Source organism: Centropristis striata, chromosome 15 (genome assembly GCF_030273125.1).
Source record: "Centropristis striata isolate RG_2023a ecotype Rhode Island chromosome 15, C.striata_1.0, whole genome shotgun sequence".
Taxonomy (NCBI): Eukaryota; Metazoa; Chordata; class Actinopteri; order Perciformes; family Serranidae; genus Centropristis; species Centropristis striata.
The window spans coordinates 23,478,220-23,502,057 of record NC_081531.1 but is presented as its reverse complement, the minus strand read 5'-3'; the positions used below and the strand labels follow the sequence as shown (position 1 = coordinate 23,502,057).

The 23,838-nt window shown below is 38.1% G+C and overlaps 1 protein-coding gene across 1 annotated transcript; it reads left to right on the top strand.

Moving 5' to 3' along the window:
* The first annotated feature begins 814 nt into the window (after positions 1-814).
* Positions 815-22,684, top strand: exoc3l2a (exocyst complex component 3-like 2a). Its single transcript, XM_059352382.1, has 13 exons — positions 815-1,039; positions 3,768-4,336; positions 6,405-6,622; positions 7,602-8,358; positions 9,050-9,164; positions 9,255-9,365; positions 10,757-10,857; positions 12,079-12,189; positions 12,625-12,760; positions 14,076-14,198; positions 14,303-14,458; positions 17,513-17,634; positions 20,195-22,684. The coding sequence occupies exons 2-13, from the start codon at positions 3,792-3,794 to the stop codon at positions 20,514-20,516; spliced, it is 2,817 nt and encodes a 938-aa protein (XP_059208365.1). The 5' UTR covers positions 815-1,039; positions 3,768-3,791; the 3' UTR covers positions 20,517-22,684.
* The last annotated feature ends 1,154 nt before the right edge of the window (positions 22,685-23,838 follow it).

Here is a 23,838-nt window from a genome sequence, read left to right as displayed (position 1 = left end):
TGAGTATGTTAATGATTTTGAAATGATTAAGAAATTGGTTGAAAACATTTAAAGATTAAATATGTATAGCACTTGTTAAATGGTTAATAATTGGTTTATTAACCATCTAAAAACATTACTTAGATGTTATTGTAAAGTGTTACCAGTCCCTCCTCTTGTTCTACACTGACTGTCCAGTAGGTGGCAGCGGGGAGCCACACTGACGCTTGTTGGGGAAATGGTGAACCACTGGGATTCTCACCTTGTTGACATGTTGTTTTTCTTATTTTTTTGCATGGTACAACTGTGAGCAATTTGCACGTACACTCCTGTCATATATCCTTCAGCTGTTACTGTCCTTTGTAGCACGGTGGAGTCCTGCCATGGCCTTGTAGCTCATTTAGCACCAGTGTTGATTGTCATTTTAACTCAGATCGCTCCACTTTAAGTCTTCCGCTGAGGAAAATGACACTGTAGATGCTGAATGAATGGAATTTAGACTCAAGGCCATGGACACTGAATCATCCTCATAGTGCATGTTCTACCTCCAACACACACACACACACACACACACACACACACACACACATGCATGCAAACACACAGACAGGGTGTGTAGAGCTGTTAAAAATATAAAACACTGCAGGGGAATTCTCTGTCCTATCCTCCTCTACTGTACAGTTAATACAATTAGCAATCAGAGGGGTCCCCAGGGGGCGGGTGTGTGTGTGTGTGTGTTTGTGTGTGTGTGTGTGTGTGGGGTGGGGGAGTGGAGGCGGTGTGAGGGTCGGTGGCATAGGAGTGGGTGGGTGGGTGGGGGGGTGAGCAAGGACGGGACGGGCCTTTCCTCAGGAAAACATATCACCTTCCACCACAATAGAGCCCGTCAGGAAACCACAGGCAGCCACATTGCTCTCTTGAGCCACCGAGTACTTTCGGACACGCTCTCACACTCATCAGTCACACACACACTCGCACACACTCCACAGCCTGGCAGCCTGCACAGCCAGCACACTCCAGGATGACATTGTATTGAAACACTGCAAGGCAATCTCATCAGGTAAGACTCATTCTATGAATTCATAGATGACGTTTGATTTTTATTCTAATGCTTTTATTTTTTTATTTGGATTCCATAGAGAAAACAGTTTTTATTTAAAATGTATGCTTAGGATTAATGCCAATGCTCAATGTATTATGTTTGTATACGTTTTTGTGTTTGGACACATTTGTCCCCAGTTGTCTGAGATGCCTAGACATTCATGTGTTGATAAAAAAGGTTTGAGATTTTCAATTTGCAATGAGGGAAATTTCTGTCATGTCATAGTGAGAAAACTCACATCTGAGGGGGATTCTCATTATCATATTTGACTTTATTTCACAATATATATTATAACATAATGAGGGCTCATTTTTGTTGACTAAGAGACATTTATGGTGTCTGCTTCCCTCGTATCACCTTTTGTTCCTTTAAAAAACATGTTTTGCTCAAAAAGAGTCGTAAAAACCTGTTTACAGCCATCAAGTGTTTTCCTGTCCAGCGCTGCTCTGAGACATCTGATAAACAGTAGAAGAAGAGTTATCAAGTCGTTACAGGAGCACACACAGCGGTGGTTGAAGGCTGTGGTAAAAATATGTGTGTGTGTGTTTATGACACCTGCATGTCATAAAAGCATAAAAGCTGACAATAGAAATCACAATAGCAAACAACACTTTATGTAGGATGTGTTCAGTTTTGGAGAGTTTGCTCTCATCACTGATAATAAGCTTGCAGCTTGTTCCAACAGTCGCTATCCTGACTAAGTGATCTGCTCTGGGCTGCAGCAGAGCTTCCAGGTGTGCAAATAAACCTGTGGTGTCGAGAGAAGAACAGAACTGTGGCCACAGTCGAAGAAAATTGCAAAATTGCAAATTGAATATCAGGGTATCATGCATTAATTCAAAGTTGCTGTACAAATTTTAAAAAGAGTATTTTTCACTCAATATATGTACATTAAGAGCACATTGGCATTCCCACAGTGATTTCCTTTTTATCTTTTATCTTGAATGTCTCGTTACAGAGTGAGAGGAATCAGAATGTAGGAAAGGTTTTGTATGTTTTGGTGCATTTTCTTTGGAGACGAATAATATCTGTTGTGATCAAGACCAGCTAGTGTGATTGAGAAAGATTGGGGAAATAATCGATAGAAGTGTTTAAGTTCAAACATATGAAACTACCTTTGGTTTTGGGGGGTGCTACCTCTAAGCAGTTGCATGTTTTGGCTCATTTATTACATTATTTGCAATTAAATCTAAGATTTTTGCAGATCACTGTGCTGTGTCTCTGATTCCTTTAAAGTTTACATAATGGAGCAGAATAAAATAGATTTATTGAAGCTTTATTACATGGAGGTTTTTTCAATCTGAACATTTTGTGAAAATGTTTTCAAGTTAAACTATTCACTTACATTTTTAACTTTTATTAACTTAATCAATTATCTTAGGATAATAAAATGCAGGTATACGTGTTTAAATGGCTTAAATTCTGCATTGGGTGATAGATTCTCAAATGGTGAGCTGATATTTTTCAAGTCTATTGTCAAACTGTTATTGGTGGTTGTGATCATTCTTCCTGTCCATACTGCCTGTGAGAGATATATTTCTAATGCAGTAGGAAAAAAATACATGCATTATAAATTACGTATGAAACTAATGAGAGACTTTATGATCTAATGTAGCAGTCTGTTTAGCACAAGTCGGTCTTTGTGTTTCCCTGAAGTTTCCCTTTCTTTGAAAATAAATCATTTTCTAGTAAAAACAATACTTAATTTGTTGATGACTATGGATTTAGCTGGAGGTTAAAACAATATAAAAAAAATGTTAAAATGTACATACGGACATGTGAGTGTTGTTCTAGGACAGACTCGAAAAAACTGTGAACCTGTGGCAGACTCAACTCAAAAATGAAGGGCTGGTAGAAAATATAAATCAACAAGTATCCAGTCAGAACACTGAGTTGTTGGTTGATTGACATTATTTCTATAATTTAGAATAATCACATTGAGAATTATAATTCAGCATTACAAAAAGGAATATTTTGTCATCCTCGTGAAAAGTCTGACTGATTTAACATTTTATTATTTAACCTCCATTTAATCAGGAATGTCTCTTGCACATCATTTGAGAAAAGCATTTTAAAAAATACCTTGATTTTTTTGTGTGTAAAACAGTTTTGAGCTGTTATTTTTCCCTATATGACAGAAGCTCTTAAAACATCTTTTTAAGGTTGTTTTCTGAAAAAAAAAAAAAAAAAAAAAAAAAAGGAATATATTCAGTAATATTATATAGTATATATTAGCTATATAGTGTATAGCGTGTGTAAACGCAGCAATATTTTGAATCCATATTTCCTATTTGCTTAGTGAAGTGCATTGCATAACATGTGAACGGATGTTTTTGCTTCCAGTTATATAAACTGTCTGATGGCTGATGTGCCACCACAAGAAAAAAAAGTTTTCCACATTTCATAGGTTCAATTTCCTATGAACTGAAAGCAAGGAGTCATGTCTTTTGTTCTTGGATTTAAAGGTATTTTGTATCACATCTGGATTATTAATGTTTATGGTATTAATGTTGCCATACAGGATGGGTGTTGGGTGGTGTTTTTGTGGGTAAATGTAAAAAAATTTTTTTTTCAAAAAGTCAAGTATTTATAAAGCCCAAAATCACAAATCACAGATTTGCCTCAAAGGGCTTTACAGAAAACTGAGCATTACAGCTAAATCTGACTATTTTTTCTTGTTTTATAGTTTGGAAAAATCTCAAGAGCAACCATGCCCATTCTGAAGAAGCTCCCAGGACGGTCCAAGACCTGCCCCGAGTTTCCCAGAGCCAACGGAGAACTGATCCTGCCCCGGCTGGACCTGGACCTCAAGGACTTGAATGATCTCAATGGTCTGAAGGAGCTGAACGACCTGAAGGATCTCAACAAGAACTTAAACCCCTTCGAGGATGTGGACCTGTACGAGGACGAGAGGAACGCAGGTGACATGGGCCTCATCATGAGGGAGGTGAAGGGGAACCTGCAGCTCAGGTCCTCCCGTGATGGAGAAGAGGAGGAAAACGAGGTGAATGCAGAGAGGCACGGGGCAGGGAATCTTAAAGGGAAGCCCCTCAGGGGGACCCTGGAGCGAATCTGTGGATCGTCGCCCCTCAAAACCCTTGGAAAACTTGGGAAGGGGCTGCGCATATCGGGACGCAGTGTATGGGGGAACAACTCTCCTCACTTCAGCCCTGGAAACTCAAACAGTCTCCCAGCAGAGAGGGAGAAAAGGAAAGGACTACGCAGGGGCTCCGAAGGAATTATGACCCTGCTCCGGTGAGGAGGGGCGGGGAGGAAGAAGAGTTTAGCTGTTGTGTGTCATTGTGAAGAATTTTGATTTCTGATATAAAGAGTAATATGTGTTAAAGGAGCAGTGTGCAGTGAGGTTGCAGAGTGCAACCGCCCCTCCCTTTTCAAGCATGTAGAGAACCTAGAGTCATGGAAAACATTTTTAGACCCTTGTTTTCTCCTTGCTTTCTTGTTCTTTTTAAAGCCTGGTGCAATTAAAGGTGCATTTGGTTGGACATATATAGTGATCACAACAAAAATAGCTGATAAGAGTTTAATTTAAGAGCTGGTATCTAAACATTTTCCATGGTTTTCTTGATAATGAGTTTGATTATTATCAAGAAAACCATGCTAAATGTCTAGATATCAGGCTTTAAAATGAACAAGAAATTGAAGAAAACAAGGTGATCGAATCATTTTTTCATGACTGTATGGTGACAAAAAATCGGAGCTTTCCATTCAGGGCTACTGTAGAAACATGGTGGTGCAAATGGTCAGTCTGTGTAGACAAGATAAGACAATGAAACGTCACTTTCAGGTGATTGTTCGCTAATTAATAACTATTTCTGTCAGTAGATCCTGTAATTGAACATGACATTCTAGTGGAGGGCAAAAAAGTGAAAATCTTCAAAAGTATAATTTTAATTTACAAAGATACCAATTTTTGTTACTATTAAAATGAAAAAAAAAAAAGGCAAATGAATGTTTAGATGGTGCTGCAGAAAGCCTTTTTTCAAGGGCTTTGCTACAATCCAACCATGATCTGATGAAGCGAAATGGCAGAAAAAGCTTTAAATAAAACTGATAATAAATATTTCCCACTTAAAAAGCACATATTCAGGATCCATATTGAAAAATATACAACAAAAAGCATTCTTTACATCAACAGGAATCAATAAAAGGCAATTAAGGACTCTTACATAAAATGTCAAACAATGCAGTAATGTAATTATCACAGAAAACTACAATACAATAAGAAAATCAAGGCCTCTCTCAAGAGCTGCACAACAACAGAGTTGTAAATGTGTTATGAATTGGCCTCCGAGTCCCAGAGGAGAAGGTGAAAGAGGGAAAAACCCATTGCTGCTTGCTGATAGAATAGCATATAGTGTGCTTATTTCCTGACGAGTTATGTAATATGCTATAGCAGCTTGTTGATCTGCGGAACCTCTTTTGTTTTTCACTGACATGTTGAGTACTGGCTGTGCTTACTCAATGGGACTATTTTTAACTGAAGCAGTCACGCTCACAGTTTAACAGATGTGTGAATATGTGGCATTCCAAACATAGCTGCTACCGGCCATACTGTAGAGCAGTGGTTCTCAACCTTTTTGAGTTGCGACCCCCAATTTAACATGCATGTTGTCCGCGACCCCCGCTCACTGAACAGAATCTCACACGCACAGTTCAGATCATACAAAAAAGAAACAAAATTACCAAAAAAAGGAAACAAAATGACCAAAAAAGACACAAATTGACCACAAAATGATCGAAAAAAGACACAAAATTACCTAAAAAGACACAAAATGACCCAAAAAAGAAACAAAATTACCAAAAAAAGACACAAAATTACCAAAAAAGACACAAAATGACCCAAAAAAGAAACAAAATTACAAAAAAGACACAAAATGACTAAAAAAAAGACAGAAAATTACCAAAAAAGACACAAATTGACCACAATATGATCAAAAAAAGACACAAAATGACTAAAAAAGACAGAAATTGACCACAAAATGATCAAAAAAAGACACAAAAAAGACACAAAATGACAAAAAAAAAAGACATTAAGTGACCAAAAAGACTAAAACACATTAACACATGAACACTTTAACACAGTGGAGACAGAGCTGACTTCCAAAATGATTTGTTGACCCCCAGAAATCATCTCGCGACCCCAATTGGGGTCCCGACCCCAAGGTTGAGAATAGCTGCTGTAGAGTACAATACACTCATCCCTATTCATACATTCCTGTATATTATGCAAGTCATGTGGCATGATGCCGTGTCTTATTGAAAGTAATTAATGTTGTGCATTGCTGCTCTGGACACTGTGCAGAATAACAGGTCGGCGTAAGGAGGAGCGCAGAGAAAGCCTGCCCTGCGGAAACCTGAGCACATACAGCGAGGCGGAGGCGTCTAGGCGGCCCTCCTTCCTCAGGATGGTCAGTCTGGGCAAGCTGAAGAGGGAGTCCATGTCAGACAAGGCGTCCCAAGAGACTGAGGAGGAAACAGATGAGGAGGAGCCGGTGGTCAAAACCAGAGAGCCTCTCTCAGGTAACAATCACAGAAACATCAGATGTAAAAAAAGTCCTGATCAAAAACATATTAAATGACAAAGAAGTCTTGGAGTTTTCCTTACATTAGAGAACTTTGCTCCTCCTGGTCAAGCTTCAGCAGAGCTTCCTTCCCAATCCTAGACAACTCTCTGATGAGGCTGAGAGGTCCCCAGATCCCTGAGTCACTGGGTTCAATCACCAGAAGACTGTGAAATCAGGAAATGACCGCACTTCCTCCTACCCCAGGTTCCTCTAGATAGAGGTTCAACCAAGCTACTGTTCACAGACTCCACAGGGAGCCTTGCTAGGAATAGAAGAGTGTGCAGAATGAGCAACAAATATCCCAGTTTGTCAGTCAGGCACATGCACAATACACTGTAAAAAAGAAGAAGTTGTTTTTACGATAAAAAAAAAACGTTTTTTTGTAATATTACGGTAAAAACATTTAAGATTGCCATTTTATTCCATTTTTTTACTGTAAAAAATAAAGTTTTTCCATCAAAAGGAATGCTGTTCAGCCATATAATTTACAAGAAAATGTGAATTAAAGATTTTACCATTAAATATTACAGTATATTTCTGTTAGAGATATGGTGTTTAGTACATTTAACAGTTAGAAAAAGTATTTTGACAAAAAATAAATGCAAAAATGATGGCTTGTATATATATATTACAGAATATTTTTGCTACAAACACGGTGCCAGAGTATTTAACAGCGGAGTCATGTATTGTAAAAAATAGAAACATGTAAACAATACTGTTTTGGCTGATATATACATTTACGCTGTTTCATTGTTACTGAAACTGAATTAACCCATTTATCATTTTATGGTCTTTTACTGACATGGTTTAGCAGTTTTTCACCGTAAAATCTACAGACTTTTTTTTTTACAGTGTAACCATAAAAACAGATACACTCTTTCCCAGTTTGTTGGTTGCAAATAAACACAGCTGCCTGTCTCTTTTGCTCCCCGCAGTACTGGAGATCCTGCAGCTGGTCAACCACAGGGACCTTCTCCTGGCTGACACACACATCCAGGAGCTGGAGCGGGAGTGTGAGCTGCTGTCTCTCCTTCCCATGAACTCTACTCCCACAATGACTCCTACCCTTTGTCCCAGCACCCCTCCTGGCATGAGCCCCTTACCATCCTTATCCTTATCCTTAGATGAGGCCCTTAGCTCCAATGCAACACTGGATTCAGGTCGGCGGAAGGCTAAGGATGTGGAGCTCCTCTATGAGGCCCTGCAGAAGGAGATGTGGGACGTAGTGCGGGAGTCTCTACGCCAGCCGAGCGCCGGCCCCAACCTTGGGCTGGTGGTGCTGGTGGTCCAACAGGAGGAGCATGCCGATGCCTCCTGGGCCCTGAGAGAGGCCACCAAGCCGGAGCGAGAGAACCCCCAGATCCAGCCCAGCCAGCGTCCTCGGCGACTGAAGATGAAGTGGCGGCAGGCTGTGATGGAGGCCGCCGACTGGAGTCTGCCACATCAGGTGGACACCCAGGCGGGCCAGCTGGCCTCATACCTGGAGCGCCTGAGGGGTCGGATGGTGGATGACCTGGATGCAGCAAGGAGAAATGCTGTATCCATTTACCCAGAGGAGTTTTCTGCCTTCCAGGTGTATGTGGAAAGTTACCATCGAGCCGTGGCCAAACGTCTTCGGACAATCACCAGCGGGCCGCTGCAGATCACAGACGTCTACTCTTTACTGGACTGGTTCTACAACATCTACAACAGGTACACTGTAAAAAAAACAACTTTTTTTTACGGTAAAAAAACAGCAGCTGTGGTTGCCAGAACTTTACCGTAATAAATACAGTGCAACTTTTTCTAATATTACGGTAAAAAGATATTAGCACTGTTGATTTCACGTTTAAGATTGCCATTTTATTCCATATTTTACCATAAAAAAAAGAAAAGCTATTCTGCCATTTAATTGACAAGAAAATACTTCATAAATGCTGCATAAATGAAAGATTTTACCATTAAATATTAGAGTATATTTCTGTTAGAGATATGGTGTTTAGTACATTTAACTGTTAGAAAAAGTATTTTTACAAAAAATAAATGCTAAAATTACAGGGATTTGTATAGGGTTAATGGGGTCTTGTATATATATTACAGTATATTTTTGCTACAAACACGGTGCCAGAGAATTTTACAGTGGAGTAATGTATTTTTTTTTAAACTAAAAAATACAGTTTTGGCTGATATATACATTTAAAGTGTTTCATTGTTACTGAAACTGAATTAACCCATTTATCATTTTACGTCTTTTACTGTCATGGTTTAGCAGTTTTTCACCGTAAAATCTACAGACATTTTTTACAGTGTAGGGCACCTTCTTTGACAGTGGATTTCCAATGAAATAATACAATGATTGATAAATCAAACCTGGACTTAGTAATCACTTCTAATTTCCTACCAGGGATGTCCTCGGAACCATTAGCACAACCACACCCATCAACTATACTCCACTGGAGCCCATTCTGCCCCAAGACACAGTGGAGAGGCTGGAAGAAGACTGCATCAGCATTGTCAGGGTACGACATGTTTTCTCCTCTCACAGCTTTACAGCTTTTCTTTACATAATCTGTAGCACACATGTTTGAATGTTATGCTGTGTTTTTCAGGAGAAGGTGACAATCGAGCTGATTCAGGTCCTGGATGATGAGGAGAGGCGATGGGCCCAGACTCTGCACATAGAGGAGTATCAGTCCCATCTAGCACGCTCAGTCATCCAGGTACATGCTACATGTCAATATCTCAGTGAAGATTTTAGTAAAAGACGCAACATGGTCTCACAGGAATTCGTGAAATAGCCACGGAATCACTCAAATTTCCGTGAAACTGACACAGATTTCGCTACAATGCAAGTTTATGACAGTCATATCCCGTGGCTATTCCAACATACAAAGTGATTATGTACATTCACTGAGTGAATATTTAGAAAATAAAACATATATTTCTCACTAGAAATGTGATCAAAATCCATTTTTATGCAGAAACTAAGTCAAAATATTGATTTTTTTTCACTAAAAATTAGGGAACTGTCCGCCATGTTTTTTGTTCTGACCGCTGGGACCTTGAAAGTCACGTGACTTGGAACAAACCAATAGGAAAAAATATCCATGGAATAGCCACGGGATATGACTGTCATTAACTTGCATTGAAGCAAAATCCGTGTCAGTTTCACGGATATTTGAGTGATTCCGTGGCTATTCCACGGATTTTGAGTTAAGCAAATCCGTGGCTATTTCACGGATTCCTGTGAGACCAGGTTCAAAAGACGATACAGAACCCCACTGGCCCGGGAAAACATTTACAAGAAATCATTCATTCCCTCTTCAATAACTGTCCTAAACAGCACAGAATAGGCTGCACTGTTTCTATCTGTTGTTGTGTGTGAATGTGTTTGTAAGTGTGTTTTAATTTGTGATGCAGTGACAAAGACAAATTTCTGGTTTTACTGTAGAACAGACCAAGGTCATAATAGTTTTGGATTTTTCATTAGTTTTAGTTCTAGTTTTCGTTGTGATTCTTTGTTTTCAAATTCAGTTAGTTTGAATTCGATTTTTAGAGTGAGTTTGCTAGTTTTAAGTAGTTTTTATTTTTTTGGAAAATGCTTAGTTTTAGTGCGTTTTTTATTAGTTTTAGTGTTAGTTTTAATTTTTTGTAATTGGGTATTTGTTGGGTGCCAGATTTTTAAAAAAGTCACAATAAATGTTTCCTTTATTTTATTTTATTATCCATCTCAGCCCCAATAAGTTTATTAAGTCATAAAGCCAGATAGATGAAATAGATTTCATATCGACCAAAAAGGTTTATGTATGAAAAAAGTTGACAAAGACGAAAATGAAGGACATTTTCACTATAATTTTACTCAGTTTTAGTTAGTTTTGTAACCTCACAATACAGTTTCAGTTAGTTATCGTTTTTTTTTTTTAAACTCTCGTTTTTATTTTAATTTCAGTTAACGAAAATGTTTTTCAATTCTAGTTTTGTAAGTTAGTTTTCATTAACTATAATAACCTTGGAACAGACAATAAAGTTATATCATCATCATATCATCAAAAGTAGTGATTCTTTAGCCCAAGTTCAGCTGTCTTATTGCTCATGTCTTTCACATTTTCAGAGGTTGAAGGTGGACTTGGACAGATCTACATCTGTGAACCAGTTTCTAGGGGCAAGAGTGGCTCGCTGTAGTCTCATTGGACTGGCTGACTTTCTCTACAAGTGAGTATATGGTGTCAGAGAGGCATACAGTCAGGAAAATTGTTTGCAAAACAGTAAAAAAGTGAAAAAAAAAATGCACTCAAATTTGTAAAATTAGTTGTGTGATTTGCAGGTAGTACAATCAAAAGGCACTTGGTGCAATGGAGTGTCTTTATTTTATTTATTTTTAAAATCAGCTCGTATTAAATACATGATATTTCTTAGGGGAGATATTGTGCTCATTTTCAGGTTCACACTTACTCTAAGTCTCGACTAAAACGTGTTCACACGCTTTAATGTTCAATAAAACTCTGAGTCTCTGCACCATCATTGCAGCTGGGGATTGACTGTTGTGGCCTTATTACCTGTATATAAAATCAACGGTCCTGATGTTACTGAATACAGACTGAGTGTGTTTCTCTGTGGAATGGGTGTTTTGATACATTCACAGTATTTATGAAAAATGATTAGACAAGCCTGCTACAACTAAAGGTAATTTGTTTGGAGAAATATAATGATAACAACAAAAATAGCTGATAAGAGTAAACTCTTATCTTATTTAGGAGCTGATATTTAGACATTTTCTATGGTTTTCTTGATAATAACCAAAATCATTATCAAGAAATTCATAGAAAATGGCTTTTTCCAAGACTGTAGGACTGCTTAATAATTAAAAAAACAACAACATGAAAATCTCACTTTTTCTTTCTTTTTTTTTTTTTTTTTTACAATATGAGACCTTTACAAGAAAGACTGTTATGCATACTTTGGTAACAGTTTACAATGACCAACTAAGTAATGTTTATAGATGGTTTATAAAGCAATTATTTACCATTTACAAAGTGCTATTCATATGTAATCGTTAAATGTTTTCAACCTATTTATTAAAGATATATGAATCATTTCATTCAAAATCATTAACATACTTAATATGGTGTTAAAAATGTTATGATAAGTGCAACTAAAACTATTAATGAACTATTAATAATAATGTAATTGTTGATGGTAAAATAACTAGAAACTTACATTATTATACCATGTATTTGTCATGTATAAATGATGTAGTTAGTTAAATATTAATAAATGATGTATTTACCATTTTAAATGGCCTATATACAGTTTATAAATGATGATTAAACATTAATAAATCTGTTAACCATTTATAAATGATGGTTACTGTCAGTGTTACCCATATTTTGTATAAGCATCCATCAGGTTTTCATTAAACCTCTCTATGCCCAGTTTCCAGAGGAAGATTGAGATGTTTCATGAGACTCAGGCAGAGTTCGGAGACCGAGGGGACGGATATGTTTCCAGGACCATAGCTCTGGTCAACTGCTGCCCTCCTCTCAGGTAGACAAACCATTCGTTCTTCAAATTGTGGCTTATCAACACCTACAGCTGCCAGCACTAAAAGATAAGCCTGTTGTGTTGTTTTGATGTTATGATAAAATGTTATGTTGTGATGTTGTATGTGATGTTGTATTTTTTTCTTAATCGTATCGTAAGTGTTTGTATATGTATTTTGTATATTGTACGTATTTTTATTTTTATTTTATTTTATTTTATTTATTTATTTTGTTTCGTAATTCTCTGCTTTTTTACATCATGGCCAGGGGACTATAGATGAAAACTAGCCTTCTGGCTAACTCTGGCTTTTTTAACCATGTATAATCATTTGTTTTATGAAATTGCACTGTCCCCTTTTAAATAAACTAATAATAATAACGGAAAGTCTTTATATTTTGTAGTAATTTGCTGAAAGTCAATCTTCAATCTGTCCTGTAGATCCTTAGTGGAGCGCTGCAGGCAGTGTGACCCACAAGGCAGCGAGGAGTCTGCACAAAGAGCCAACTCCTCCCTGGACAGGATCATCAACCAGTCAGTCAGGGTCCTGACTGACAGGCTGTTTGAACACATCAGGGTGAGTAAGTCATGAGCAGGTCTCATCAAGGGAATTAAAGCCAGACTGCCACTATAGCCACAATGTATGACAAATAGTGAAAGAAAACCCTGTAACGTACTTCCTGGAAACACAAAGTCAGATTTTACTGGTAATTCTATTACTAATTCTGTAATACTACTATTACAGTAAAAGCCGTAAGAGCTGAGTCACTTTGAAAAAGGCATTGTTAATAAATAAAAAAATTCCATTCAAAGTCAGAGGTGCATCTCAATACATTAGAAAATGATGGAAAAGTCCATCTCCAGTAGTTCAAGTCAAACAGCCCCAACCAAGTATTGAGTCATATAGATGGACATACATTTACATATTAAACAAACTTTTTAAAATTGGTCTTTTGTAATATTTACATTTTTTTGAGACAGTGAATTTTAGCTCTTCATTAAATGTAAGCCATAATCATTATAATTAGAAGAAATTAAATAAATGAAGGCATGAAATGTTTCATTCTGTGTGTAATGAATGAATATAATAGCATTTAAATAGAATTACTGACATAAATAAACTTTTCTATGATATGGTACAAATAATGGTACATTTGTTTGAACAAATATAATGATAACAACAAAAATAGTGAATAGACTGAATAGAGCTGATATCTAGACATTTAACATGGTTTTATTGATAATAACCAAAATCATTATTAAGAAAACCATGTTAAATGTCTAGATATCAGCTCTTAAATTGAACTCTTATGAGCTATTTTTGTTGTTATCATTATATTTGTCCAAACAAATGTACCTTTAGTTGTACCAGACATTAATATGAACAAGAAATTAGAGAAAACAAGGGTGATATTTTTTTCCATGACTGTATCTGTATATTGCAACCTGCCATATCTGCACTTAACTCACTTTATTACTTTGACACTTTATTTTTTATATTGTTATATTTATATTATATATTGTTATTGTTACCTATTTTGTTCATAGTTTTTTTCTTATATTATCCTATATTATGATTGTTTTTGTAATTGTTTTGGATGCTTTGGAGTAATCTGGAAGCAGAATTTCCTTCAGGATTAATAAAGTTCTATCTTATCTTAAAAAAAACTTCAAAACAAGTGTAAACCAAAGGAAAAAGAAACAAACTGTCAGACAGACCACACTGTTTGGATTTCTAGGAAGTGAAGTGAAGTTTTTTTTTTACCTCTACCTTTTACCTGCAATTTCTGCTTATCCCGATAGGTGCCGCCAAAGAAAATAAAAAGCTTTAAACACAGTACCTAAGTAAATATATTTGCTTGTGTAATCAGAGCGTTCTGTTGTTGTTGCAGCCTTTCTTTGACAAACTCATAAAGAGAAAATGGCTGAACAACACAGAGGCCTTTGAGGCCATTGAAGCCAGCATCAAACAACACTTCAAGAAGTTTAGAAGGATGGACCCTCCGCCTTATCAGGTAGCACTAGTTTAATCAATCAGAGGTCGTGTGTTGCATTGCATGTTCTGTACAGCATCTGATTGAGGGTTGTATGATACTCATATGTGTTGAATGACTGACAGACCCTGGTTGGAGAGGTGCACCGGCGGGTCCTGGTGGAGTATGTCCGAGCCATCATGCGGGGACGCGTCATCTGCACATCCTCAAAGATGAGGAAGAGGATGGCTTTCCGCCTGCAAGATGAGGCCAAACAGCTGAAAGGACTCTTTAAGGATCTGGTAAGACTGTATATCAATGTATAAAGTCTGCTTTGTCCTGTAATGAACATACAGTCATGGGAAAAGTGATTAGACCCCATTGTTTTCTTCAATTTATTGTTAATTTTAATACCTGGTACAACTAAAGGCACATTTGTTTGGACAAATATAATGATAACAACAAAAATAGCTGATAAAAGTTTAATTTAACCCTCTGGAGTCTCCAAAAGCACCAAATCCAGACTTCTTGATGACATCCAGACTAGAAAACAAAGCAGCGTGGAGCCCTACTGTAAATTTACCTCTAAAGTTCTGGCTGTAAACTCCATGAGGCCAGTTTCAGTTTGATGATGATATACCAAGTAAAACTGGAGACAAGCTCAAATATATTTAGTATAAAATGATAGAACTGGATGTAACCCTCTTATATGTTAGATTTGAAACCTTTGTTCACATTTGAAACATTTAAATTCTTTATTGAGCATGATAGTGTTTTGAAAGTAAAGATTCAAAATCACATTTTATGTTGGACTAAAAGACTAAAAAAGACACAAAATGACCCAAAAAAGATACAAAATGACCAAAAAAGACACAAAATGACTTACAAAGACACAAAATGACTTACAAAGACATGGAAAGACATGAAAAGGATTCAAAAATGGACAAAATAGCCCAAGACTCGAGAGTTAAGAGCTGATAGAGACATTTAACATGGTTTTCTTTATAATATCCAACATCATTATCAAGAAAACCATGGAAAATGTCTGGATATCAGCTCTTAAATTAAACTCTTATGATCTATTTTATTGTAATTAAATGTATCCACACAAATGTACCTTTTTTATATGTACCAGACATTAAAATGAACAAGAAAATGAAGAAAACAAAGGTGGTCTAATCACTTTTTCCATGACTATATACTCTAATAGTTGCTCTTCAGGAGACCCTGAGCATTATAAATAATTCCAATATGCTGAATCTTAAAAACACGGAGCAGAGCTGGCACAGGGAATGCCGAGTCTGGAGGCTGGGAATGGAGCCTGACCATCAAACTTCCTAGGTCAGGAATAACTCAGACAGTGTTGATACAGGAGTGAGGCCTGAAAAATGGCTGCCGTCAGTGAGATGGAGATGGATGGACCGGGCTTACGTTAGCACTTGCCAGAGGAGGGAAGAGGGTGTAAAACAGCTAGGCCTGACAGCGTGGCATTTGCCCCCTTTCTGTACGCAAGTTCAAACAAGTGTCCGTCACCTCGGCTGACAACAGGAAGCTGCTGTGTTCAGAAGGAACTTCCTGTTCCTGTCAGCTGGCCGGCTTTGATCTAGCTCTGGGATGGCCTTGATGGCCTTTTTCGCCGAGAAGCGGGATGAAGTGTCTGTGGAAACTGGGAACTTTGGAAGGGGTGGGGGTGGGGGGGTTGAGTTTTTAATGGCTGTCTAAAAAAGACGTCGTTATTTTTAGTGGATGCCAAGCCAAAGAATTCTGCTTTCTTTCTCCTGAGTGTTTGAAGGAAAAACATGACCCAGAAAAACAGAGGTGGAGTTTTGTTATTCACTTAGTAAATCACTTAAATGTTGGCCTCTGGACTTTAAAAGTATTAATCTGCGTTTGCTTTGAAGGTTCAATTGTTCACAGTTCGGCATGACTCATCTTAAAAACACATGTTTAATCAGAAGAAGTCATCGGGGTGAACAGCAACAACAAGTGCAATGAACTTTATATTTAGCTGAAAACATTTCTGTAATCATAAAGCCAAAAAAAAGCTTTGGAGACCTTGTCCAAGTAATGCATGATTTATTTAATGCAGCAATGACATTCATCAAGATTGTGTACAGTGAGACATGCAATAATCTTGAGACCCACACCAGAACTGATCCTGCATTGAAGAAACTGTTGCATGGACAGGTCAAGCTCTATTCAAGCAGAGATCATTTGCTCAGCAGAGCGCATAGAGAGCAACAGCCCAGCAGAGAGGAGGGATGTGATACAGAGTCTGTAATGGCGATGAGGAAGCCTGATAGCTTCATGGCTAAGCTACGTTGGGGATGTTTCATGTACTGTAGCTTGGTCTCCGATTATGCAGCCATAACCAGTAGTATCAAGTCATCCAGCTTGTTGATGAGAACAGGTATTAGTGAAAAACACACTGTACAGGAGATTTATCCGCAAAATTCACCATCGCAACAGTCTCTACATTTTATACTTCTAAAAAAGTCTTAAAAAAGACACCTAGAAGTGCACTGATTATTCAAAAAATCACGAATCAATTGGCACATTTCTTACTTGGTAATGAAGACACAGAGTTAAAATCAGCATTTTGCAGAGTCACTATGCCTTGGTTTTCAAACCAGAGGTAGCTAGAGACAAAATCTTGTCTTCAGAGCCTAAGTTTGCAGTCACTTTTTCAAACTGGTTCAGAGTAGCTGTAGCATTTTCTGGGAGAAAAGTCTTATCCTCCAAAGTGAGCTTCTCTCCTAGTTTTCTCAGGGCTGTGAGGGTTTTCTTAGTCTAGCCTGGATCCCGGCCTGCCTGTCTCGCTTCTGCTTCCTTTTGCATCGCAGCCTCTGATTGCTCTCCAGCAAATAATCAGTGCAAGAAAGGAGCTAAACATTTCAGGGACTTCACCATTGCAACAGTCTCTTATATGAGGAATCTCAGTTTGTGATGGGTCTTAATTTTGTTTTTTGTTGTAAACCTAAGCTGCTAACTGCTAACAGTGTAGCTGTGATTACTTGTTCATCCTCTCTGAGTGAAGACTTGGGACTACAGTGACTCACTATTGCTTTTTGAGGCACAAGACAGGACGGGCCGAGCCTGGCCGGGCCAGGGGCTAGCTGGTTAGCATGCTGGTTAGCATGCTAATTTAATTAGGTGTCTTAGCAAAAGTCTTGTTTTTTTCACATTCTGCTGATAATGTTAAGTAATTTTTACAATTTTTAAAACAAAAATTAAGGCCATATTATACCGATTGCATCTTAAAATTACTATTTTGAGTTTGGCTATGCTAATGAATGGCTGTTATTGCATGATAATTAAATTATTGCTATTCTTTATATCTTCTCTGTCGTCTCCAGGAATCAAGTTCGTCCTGGTTGGACAGCATCATCTGCCACCTCGCTGACATCATTCTCCTGGAGGACACTCCCTCCATCCAGATGGAGGTTGCTGTGCTGGTGAAAGAGTTTCCAGATATTCGGTGAGGGCTTTAATAAATTAAGAGTGTTGGAACATTTCTCTTGCAACCAGGAAGTGTCTATAAAAACAGATATTCTCTCTACTGTACCCCCGAAGGTCCTATATTCTTTTATGCTTATTGCTACACATTCACAGTGTTGTTTCTGGCACTTAGCCAGAGAAAGGAAAAAGTAAGACTATGTATGTTTTTTTTTTTGGTCACAATGGATCAAAACAAGGAAAAGGAGCGCGGAAACATATCTACATTAACTTTGCTATTTTTGGAGAGGAAAGCGGGTCTGTTTTGAGAATGGATGAGGCTGAGAGGCCTCGAGGGGGCGGGGAGGGGGGTCCCAGCCGCAGAGACTGTTTGTGCACAGATTAAGACTCAGGTGACGGTTGGCAACCTACGACCGCGCGTGACGCATTACCCTCCGCGGAACAGACAGGAAGCTGCTGCCGAGTACTTCCTGTTCCTGCCACCCTGCAGGAGACAGACTGGTGCCACGCTTGGAATCAAAGAGAGAGAGGTGTGGAAGAGGAGAGCAAAACATAGTAGTTCAGACCCGGAGACATGCTAACTCACTGCTTGGCTCACCCCCTTTGTTTACTGTATGGCATCCCCTGCTGGTATTTTAGGAGATCAAAGGCTGCCGGCCTTTCTTAGGTTCTCTGGGTGCTTCATTTAACTTCTGCAGAGTCCATTCATGCACACGTGACTGTGCCTACACATGGGCATATGAGTCAGTCCTACAAGCACAGACCTTTCCTCCTGGTTCAAGCAGATACTTAAGTTCTGAAGCAATGAATACCATTCTGCCCCATTTTTAGAAGGGCATGGGTAAAATATTGATAGTTGCTTTGTCTCTGAAGAAAAATGCAGAAAGCCGGTGTGATGAATCAAAAGCATTTACAACAACAAAAGAAACTGTTACGCTTATACACAGAAAATCAGTCTCACGTGATCAAACTACCGGAGATAATTACAGGTGATGTCACGACTTAATGTAATTAACATACAGGGATGAGACATTTCAGGACAGTGATACAAGCTTCAAAGAAACAAAAGAAAGCGGATTGAAAACAGAGCCAGACAGTCAGATACTATCATGCAAAAAGACATTATAACCCCCTGAGGTTGGGTTGTCTGGTCATGTGTCTCTGAGAACAGGATTGAATTACTCTTAATGCTTTACAATATTAAGAATATAATATTATTTTCCACAGACAGGAGGTCTTTACACTGCAAAAAAGGTGTGTCTAAAAACAAGATAAAAACGCTAAATCTGAGGAAATGATTTTGCTGCATGGACAGATAGTTTCACTTGACAAGATTTCTTAAAATTAAGATTATTAAATCTAGAAATAAGCATGTTGAACACTTAAAATAAGAAATTAACTCTTAAAACAAGATAAATTTAAGCTGCAAGCGGCGATGAACTGGCCCGAGTAGAGTGCACTGCAAATAATTTGTTTCTAACCAAGATTTTAAAAAAAACTTTGGATTTAGAAGTGTTAGATAATTTATCTTGTTTTAAGAGTTAATTTCTTATTTTAGGCGTTCAACATGCTTATTTCTAGATATAACAATCTTAATTGAATATAAGAAATCTATAAATTATGAATGTGTATAAGGGCTTACAACATTATGACAGAAGTATATGAAGCGAATTCACATGGAATATCATGCCTCATAAGTTGTTACAGCAATTTTTGTGTTGATACTATTTGTTACACAGATCCGATGCTAAATTCAACCATTTTTGTCAACTTAAAAATGGTCAAAGAACATTGAGGTATACCATAGTAAAATCCATGCTGTGATTTAATATCAAAACTTTTGACATTTTGGAGAACATTTTTGGAGGTCAGAGCCAGGGACCCCTTTTTTCAATTAGATTACGAAATGTTGCCCAACTTTGTAGCTTTTTTTTTTTTTTTTAACCACATCTTTTCCCAACAACGATAACAACATGACATGGTTGGTACCATCAGATTCCTTGGATCTTCTAGTCTAAAGTAAATAGTCTTCTACACTGTAAATAATGTTTGTAGAAATTGCAGTAAAACACTGTCAAATTGCATCAGAAATAGGGCGTAACATTAAAAATTGAATATCACTGTAGTAGATGTTTTTAATTACCATAAATCAAGGAATTGTACTTAAAATACCATAATGTCATAAGGACACAATAATCCTAAAATAAAGGAAATATTCAGTCAAAATGACAGTTTTTGATCATATTTAAATTTAAATTTACACTCACTGTATGTTTTACGGTGAACTTATGGCAACCACAGCTGCTGGTATTTTACCGTAAATTAAACAGATCTCTTTTTTACATTGTACAGCCTCTAAAAAAGAAAATGTTAGTTTAGCAACAAATATGAAACCGTTATGAAATGTGCCAAATTCGAAAAAGTGGCACAAATGTTCTGTTACTTCCCAGAAAGCGATACTGTGACTCACAGAGATGTGACTGTTACTCAAAGTCATGAGTGCCTTCGACGGCACCAAACAGACCCAATATCAATTAACACCCATCTCCCCCCCTTCCTCCCTGTATCCTTCCTCCCTACAGGAAGAAGCACGTCTCCACCCTGCTCAATGTTAGAGGGATGATGCGTCAGGCGGAGCGCCAAGAGATCCTCAACATCGTTAAAGACTTTGAATGCAGCAATGCCCTCATGTGCAGGGACCACGCCCTATTTTCCGACATCCCCATCACCTCAGAGGTGCACTGCATCAGCCTGGGCATCCTCCGCCTCGCCATGACCATCACCAACTGGTTCTCAGAGCACCGCCCCCGACTAAACCGCAGGACAAGTGGCAGAAATGCGGCACTTCAGCCTGCTGAGAGCATGAATATGGAAGACACCAATAAACTTCACAGAGAAGACTAGGCTATTGGTGTCAGAGCAGTCACAGATGAACTGTGAAGATGATGATGAGATGTACATGCACCTTGACCAAAAAACTGATTGTACCAAATATTGTTACCAGAAACTTGACCTCAGGTACTGCTCGTACTGTACACGCTCACTGACTTACTGACATTTTCTCCATCTCCACATGTGCATTTTTTAATGGAAATGTGAAACAGACTGTACATCATAATAATCACCATGATTTCTAGTATTTTTATGTGTTATGATCAACAAGGGCAGGGGTCGGCAACCTTTTCCATGAAAAGAGACATTTTTGGCCAAAAAACAGAAAGAAAAATCCCTCTGGAGCCGCATCTTTGAGCCTTATATTGAAAGTAATTTGCCAATTTCTCGCTGCAAATCACTCATCGTGAAGCACTGGCAGTTCATGTAAATGAATCTGTCTTTTCTGTTGTAGCTAGTTTTGGCAAAAATGTATAGAAGAATATAAATGGTGAAGAGCCAGATGGTCATAGGCTACGATGCACATTTCAGTCGACTAAAATATATATATTTTTCCTGTCTATAGGGTACATATTTTTACAATTGTATCATATAAGAATAACTACAATGATGTGGATTAAATTGTAGACAAATTCAATATATTATTTTTTTTTGTCAAAGCAACAGTGAGCCACTGCAGATGGCCTGAAGAGCCACATGTGGCTCTGGAGCCTCAGGTTGCCGACCCCTGAACAAGGGGAACCAGACGGAGCCAGTAGTTAAACGGATAACAGAAGGCTTTATTGTAATTTGCAAATATGAGGTTGAGATAGTGGGAAGCAGTGGTGACGGAGGGTGATGAAGGTTGATGAATGGAGAGGCAAGGTCGAGTTTGGTTTGTGTTGAGCGTGGCAGGCAGGAATGCAAAGGATCTGAGGCACAGGAGATCACTGTAGTGTGGCTGAGAGCACTAATGCTATGCAGTGCCACGCCCCAAACACAAAGACAAGAAAGAGACAGCAGACACCAGAAACACAGAGAAACCAGACTGTGGACTGTAGAGCTGTGCCCACAACATTATGTTGATCTACACATCTACAGAAGTAATCAAGTGGTATCAAATATCCTCAAAATGTAACTTCTTCAGTCCTTTTTAGCCTTGTATTACCCCTCTTCAAAGTAATATGATTTGGGATGTTTTGTTGTTTAAAGGGCAGGTCCATTATTATTATTATTTTTTTTCTTTAAGGTTTTTTATATCAATCTGTAGCTTCCCAGTAGTGTTCCTTAGGTGTTCAAATCCAAATATTCACATGTTGATCAAGTATGTATGTTTTAGCATCAAAATGCTATTTTCCCAATCCCTTCTCAAAATGTTATCCCACTTGACCTGCTTCATATATATCCTTATCCATAGCTATTGAGTGCTACCGACGGCGGTCGATACGCTTCTTGTTTGGAGAAGTATTGAAGTTAAGCTGCTGTGGACATCACTTTAGTTCTGATCTGAGAGCAAAAGTCACACAAATACATATCAAGCTGACTAGCTAACTAGCAACGGACCAACAGCTCCTGTGTTCTGCAAGGTGAAACTACTGTTTATGCCAGAAGAGTCTTTAATAAAGCCATGTGTAGCCACCTCAAAAGGAAAAAACTAAAAAAAAATCTTCATCAATTTCAGTGTATGTTATATAAAGAATGTTTTCACCCTTTAACCTTGCTGTCAGACAGCCCTTTACAACAGACAACTGAAGCAGTTATCTGTGATTTCTTCAAAGTTTTTGTCTCCTTTGACAAAAACACCAATTTCACCTTGTAGAACACACGAGTGGTTAGTTTGTCTGTGTTACTGTGTGACTTGTGTATCTACTGTGACGCCCACGACAGCATATTCTGTGCCATTTTCAAACATTTGACTCAGCTGGTGCTAGTGTTCACAGCCTACTGTAGTAACCTCCATGACTGCTTTTTGCTGAGGCTGAGCGGGCATTTCCATTTAGAAAACTTGGAAAAGAACGCAGATGGAGTCGGCCGTTAACATGTATTTACCCAAAACTATATATACCCATTCTTTGGTATATAGACCACATGTATGTGAGGATATAGTGTATGGAAATGGAAATGTGTTGAACTCTTGACTGTGAAAGAAATGGATCTGTTGCTGGAAACATAATAAAAACCCATTGACTGGGTCGACGAAACTGATTCAGCTGCTGCGTCATTGTGTTCAGCGTTTGTCTGCTTGCTGTGACAGTTATGTTAACTCTTAGAATAGATATGTTATTGTACAGTTACTTTAAATGTTGTTGCCCCTGTACATGGGAGTGTCAGACACAAAGTCTACAACTTATGATAAACAATACATAACACTTTGACAAGCAGGCGAGGGTCTGCGGGTCTGACGCAGAACTACATGTATACACATTTTTCATGCCTTCATTGTTTATGTTAAGGATATGGCAGCTTTGTTCAGCAAACTAGGATCTTGAAATATGGGGCTCCACCGCGGCTCCTATATGACGCTCTACAGCCAGAGGGGTCGTACACCCGAGGCCAACAACGGGATGTTTTTTGATAAACAAAGATTTCCTGTTGTCCACCAAGGTGCCAACGGATGCTTTTATTGGAGCCAAGTTTACGTTATGTACTAGGAGGGAACTTCCCCTCTGCTGCTCAGAGTGGAGGTGAAGCAGCCACGGAGCTTTTTCATGTCCGAGCTGCTCGTCGGCTTCTCAAAACAAAGTCAGGCAGCCTCAGCGGGGCTCATTCTGCACTGCGACCTCTGGGTCTATATATGAATCTGAATGACTGCAACAAAACATTGAAATAACTACTAAAGTCTGGTGTTAGCTATCGCTAACACCAGACTTTAGTAGTTATCCAACTATAGTTGGATTTTACAGCTGGTGGTTGCACACACTGACACATGTTTATCTCATAATCATTGTTAAGTCTGGTTAGATATTTGAGCATTTTGTCACCACCAATAGTCAGTGTGATAAAGTTTGTTCACAGGTCAACCAGGGGACATCCAATAAGTCAATATTTAGTAGGGCCGGGACTCGATTAAAAAAATTAATCTAATTTATTAGAGGCTTTGTAATGAATTAATCGAAATTAATCACATTTTAATCACATATAAATATCTGACCTGAGAACAGTGAGAAGTAATTTTTTTCACATGGATTTTTAGTATACCATTGAATAATGACTGAATACATAAGCTTAAGCAACAAAAATATTGTTTATTTTTGTTCAAGTCCAACAGACCAGTGCAATTTTTGCCATTAAGTGTAGCAATAGCATATTTAGAAATATAGTAGATTTCAGACATGCAGGTAGCCTATAGGTAGGT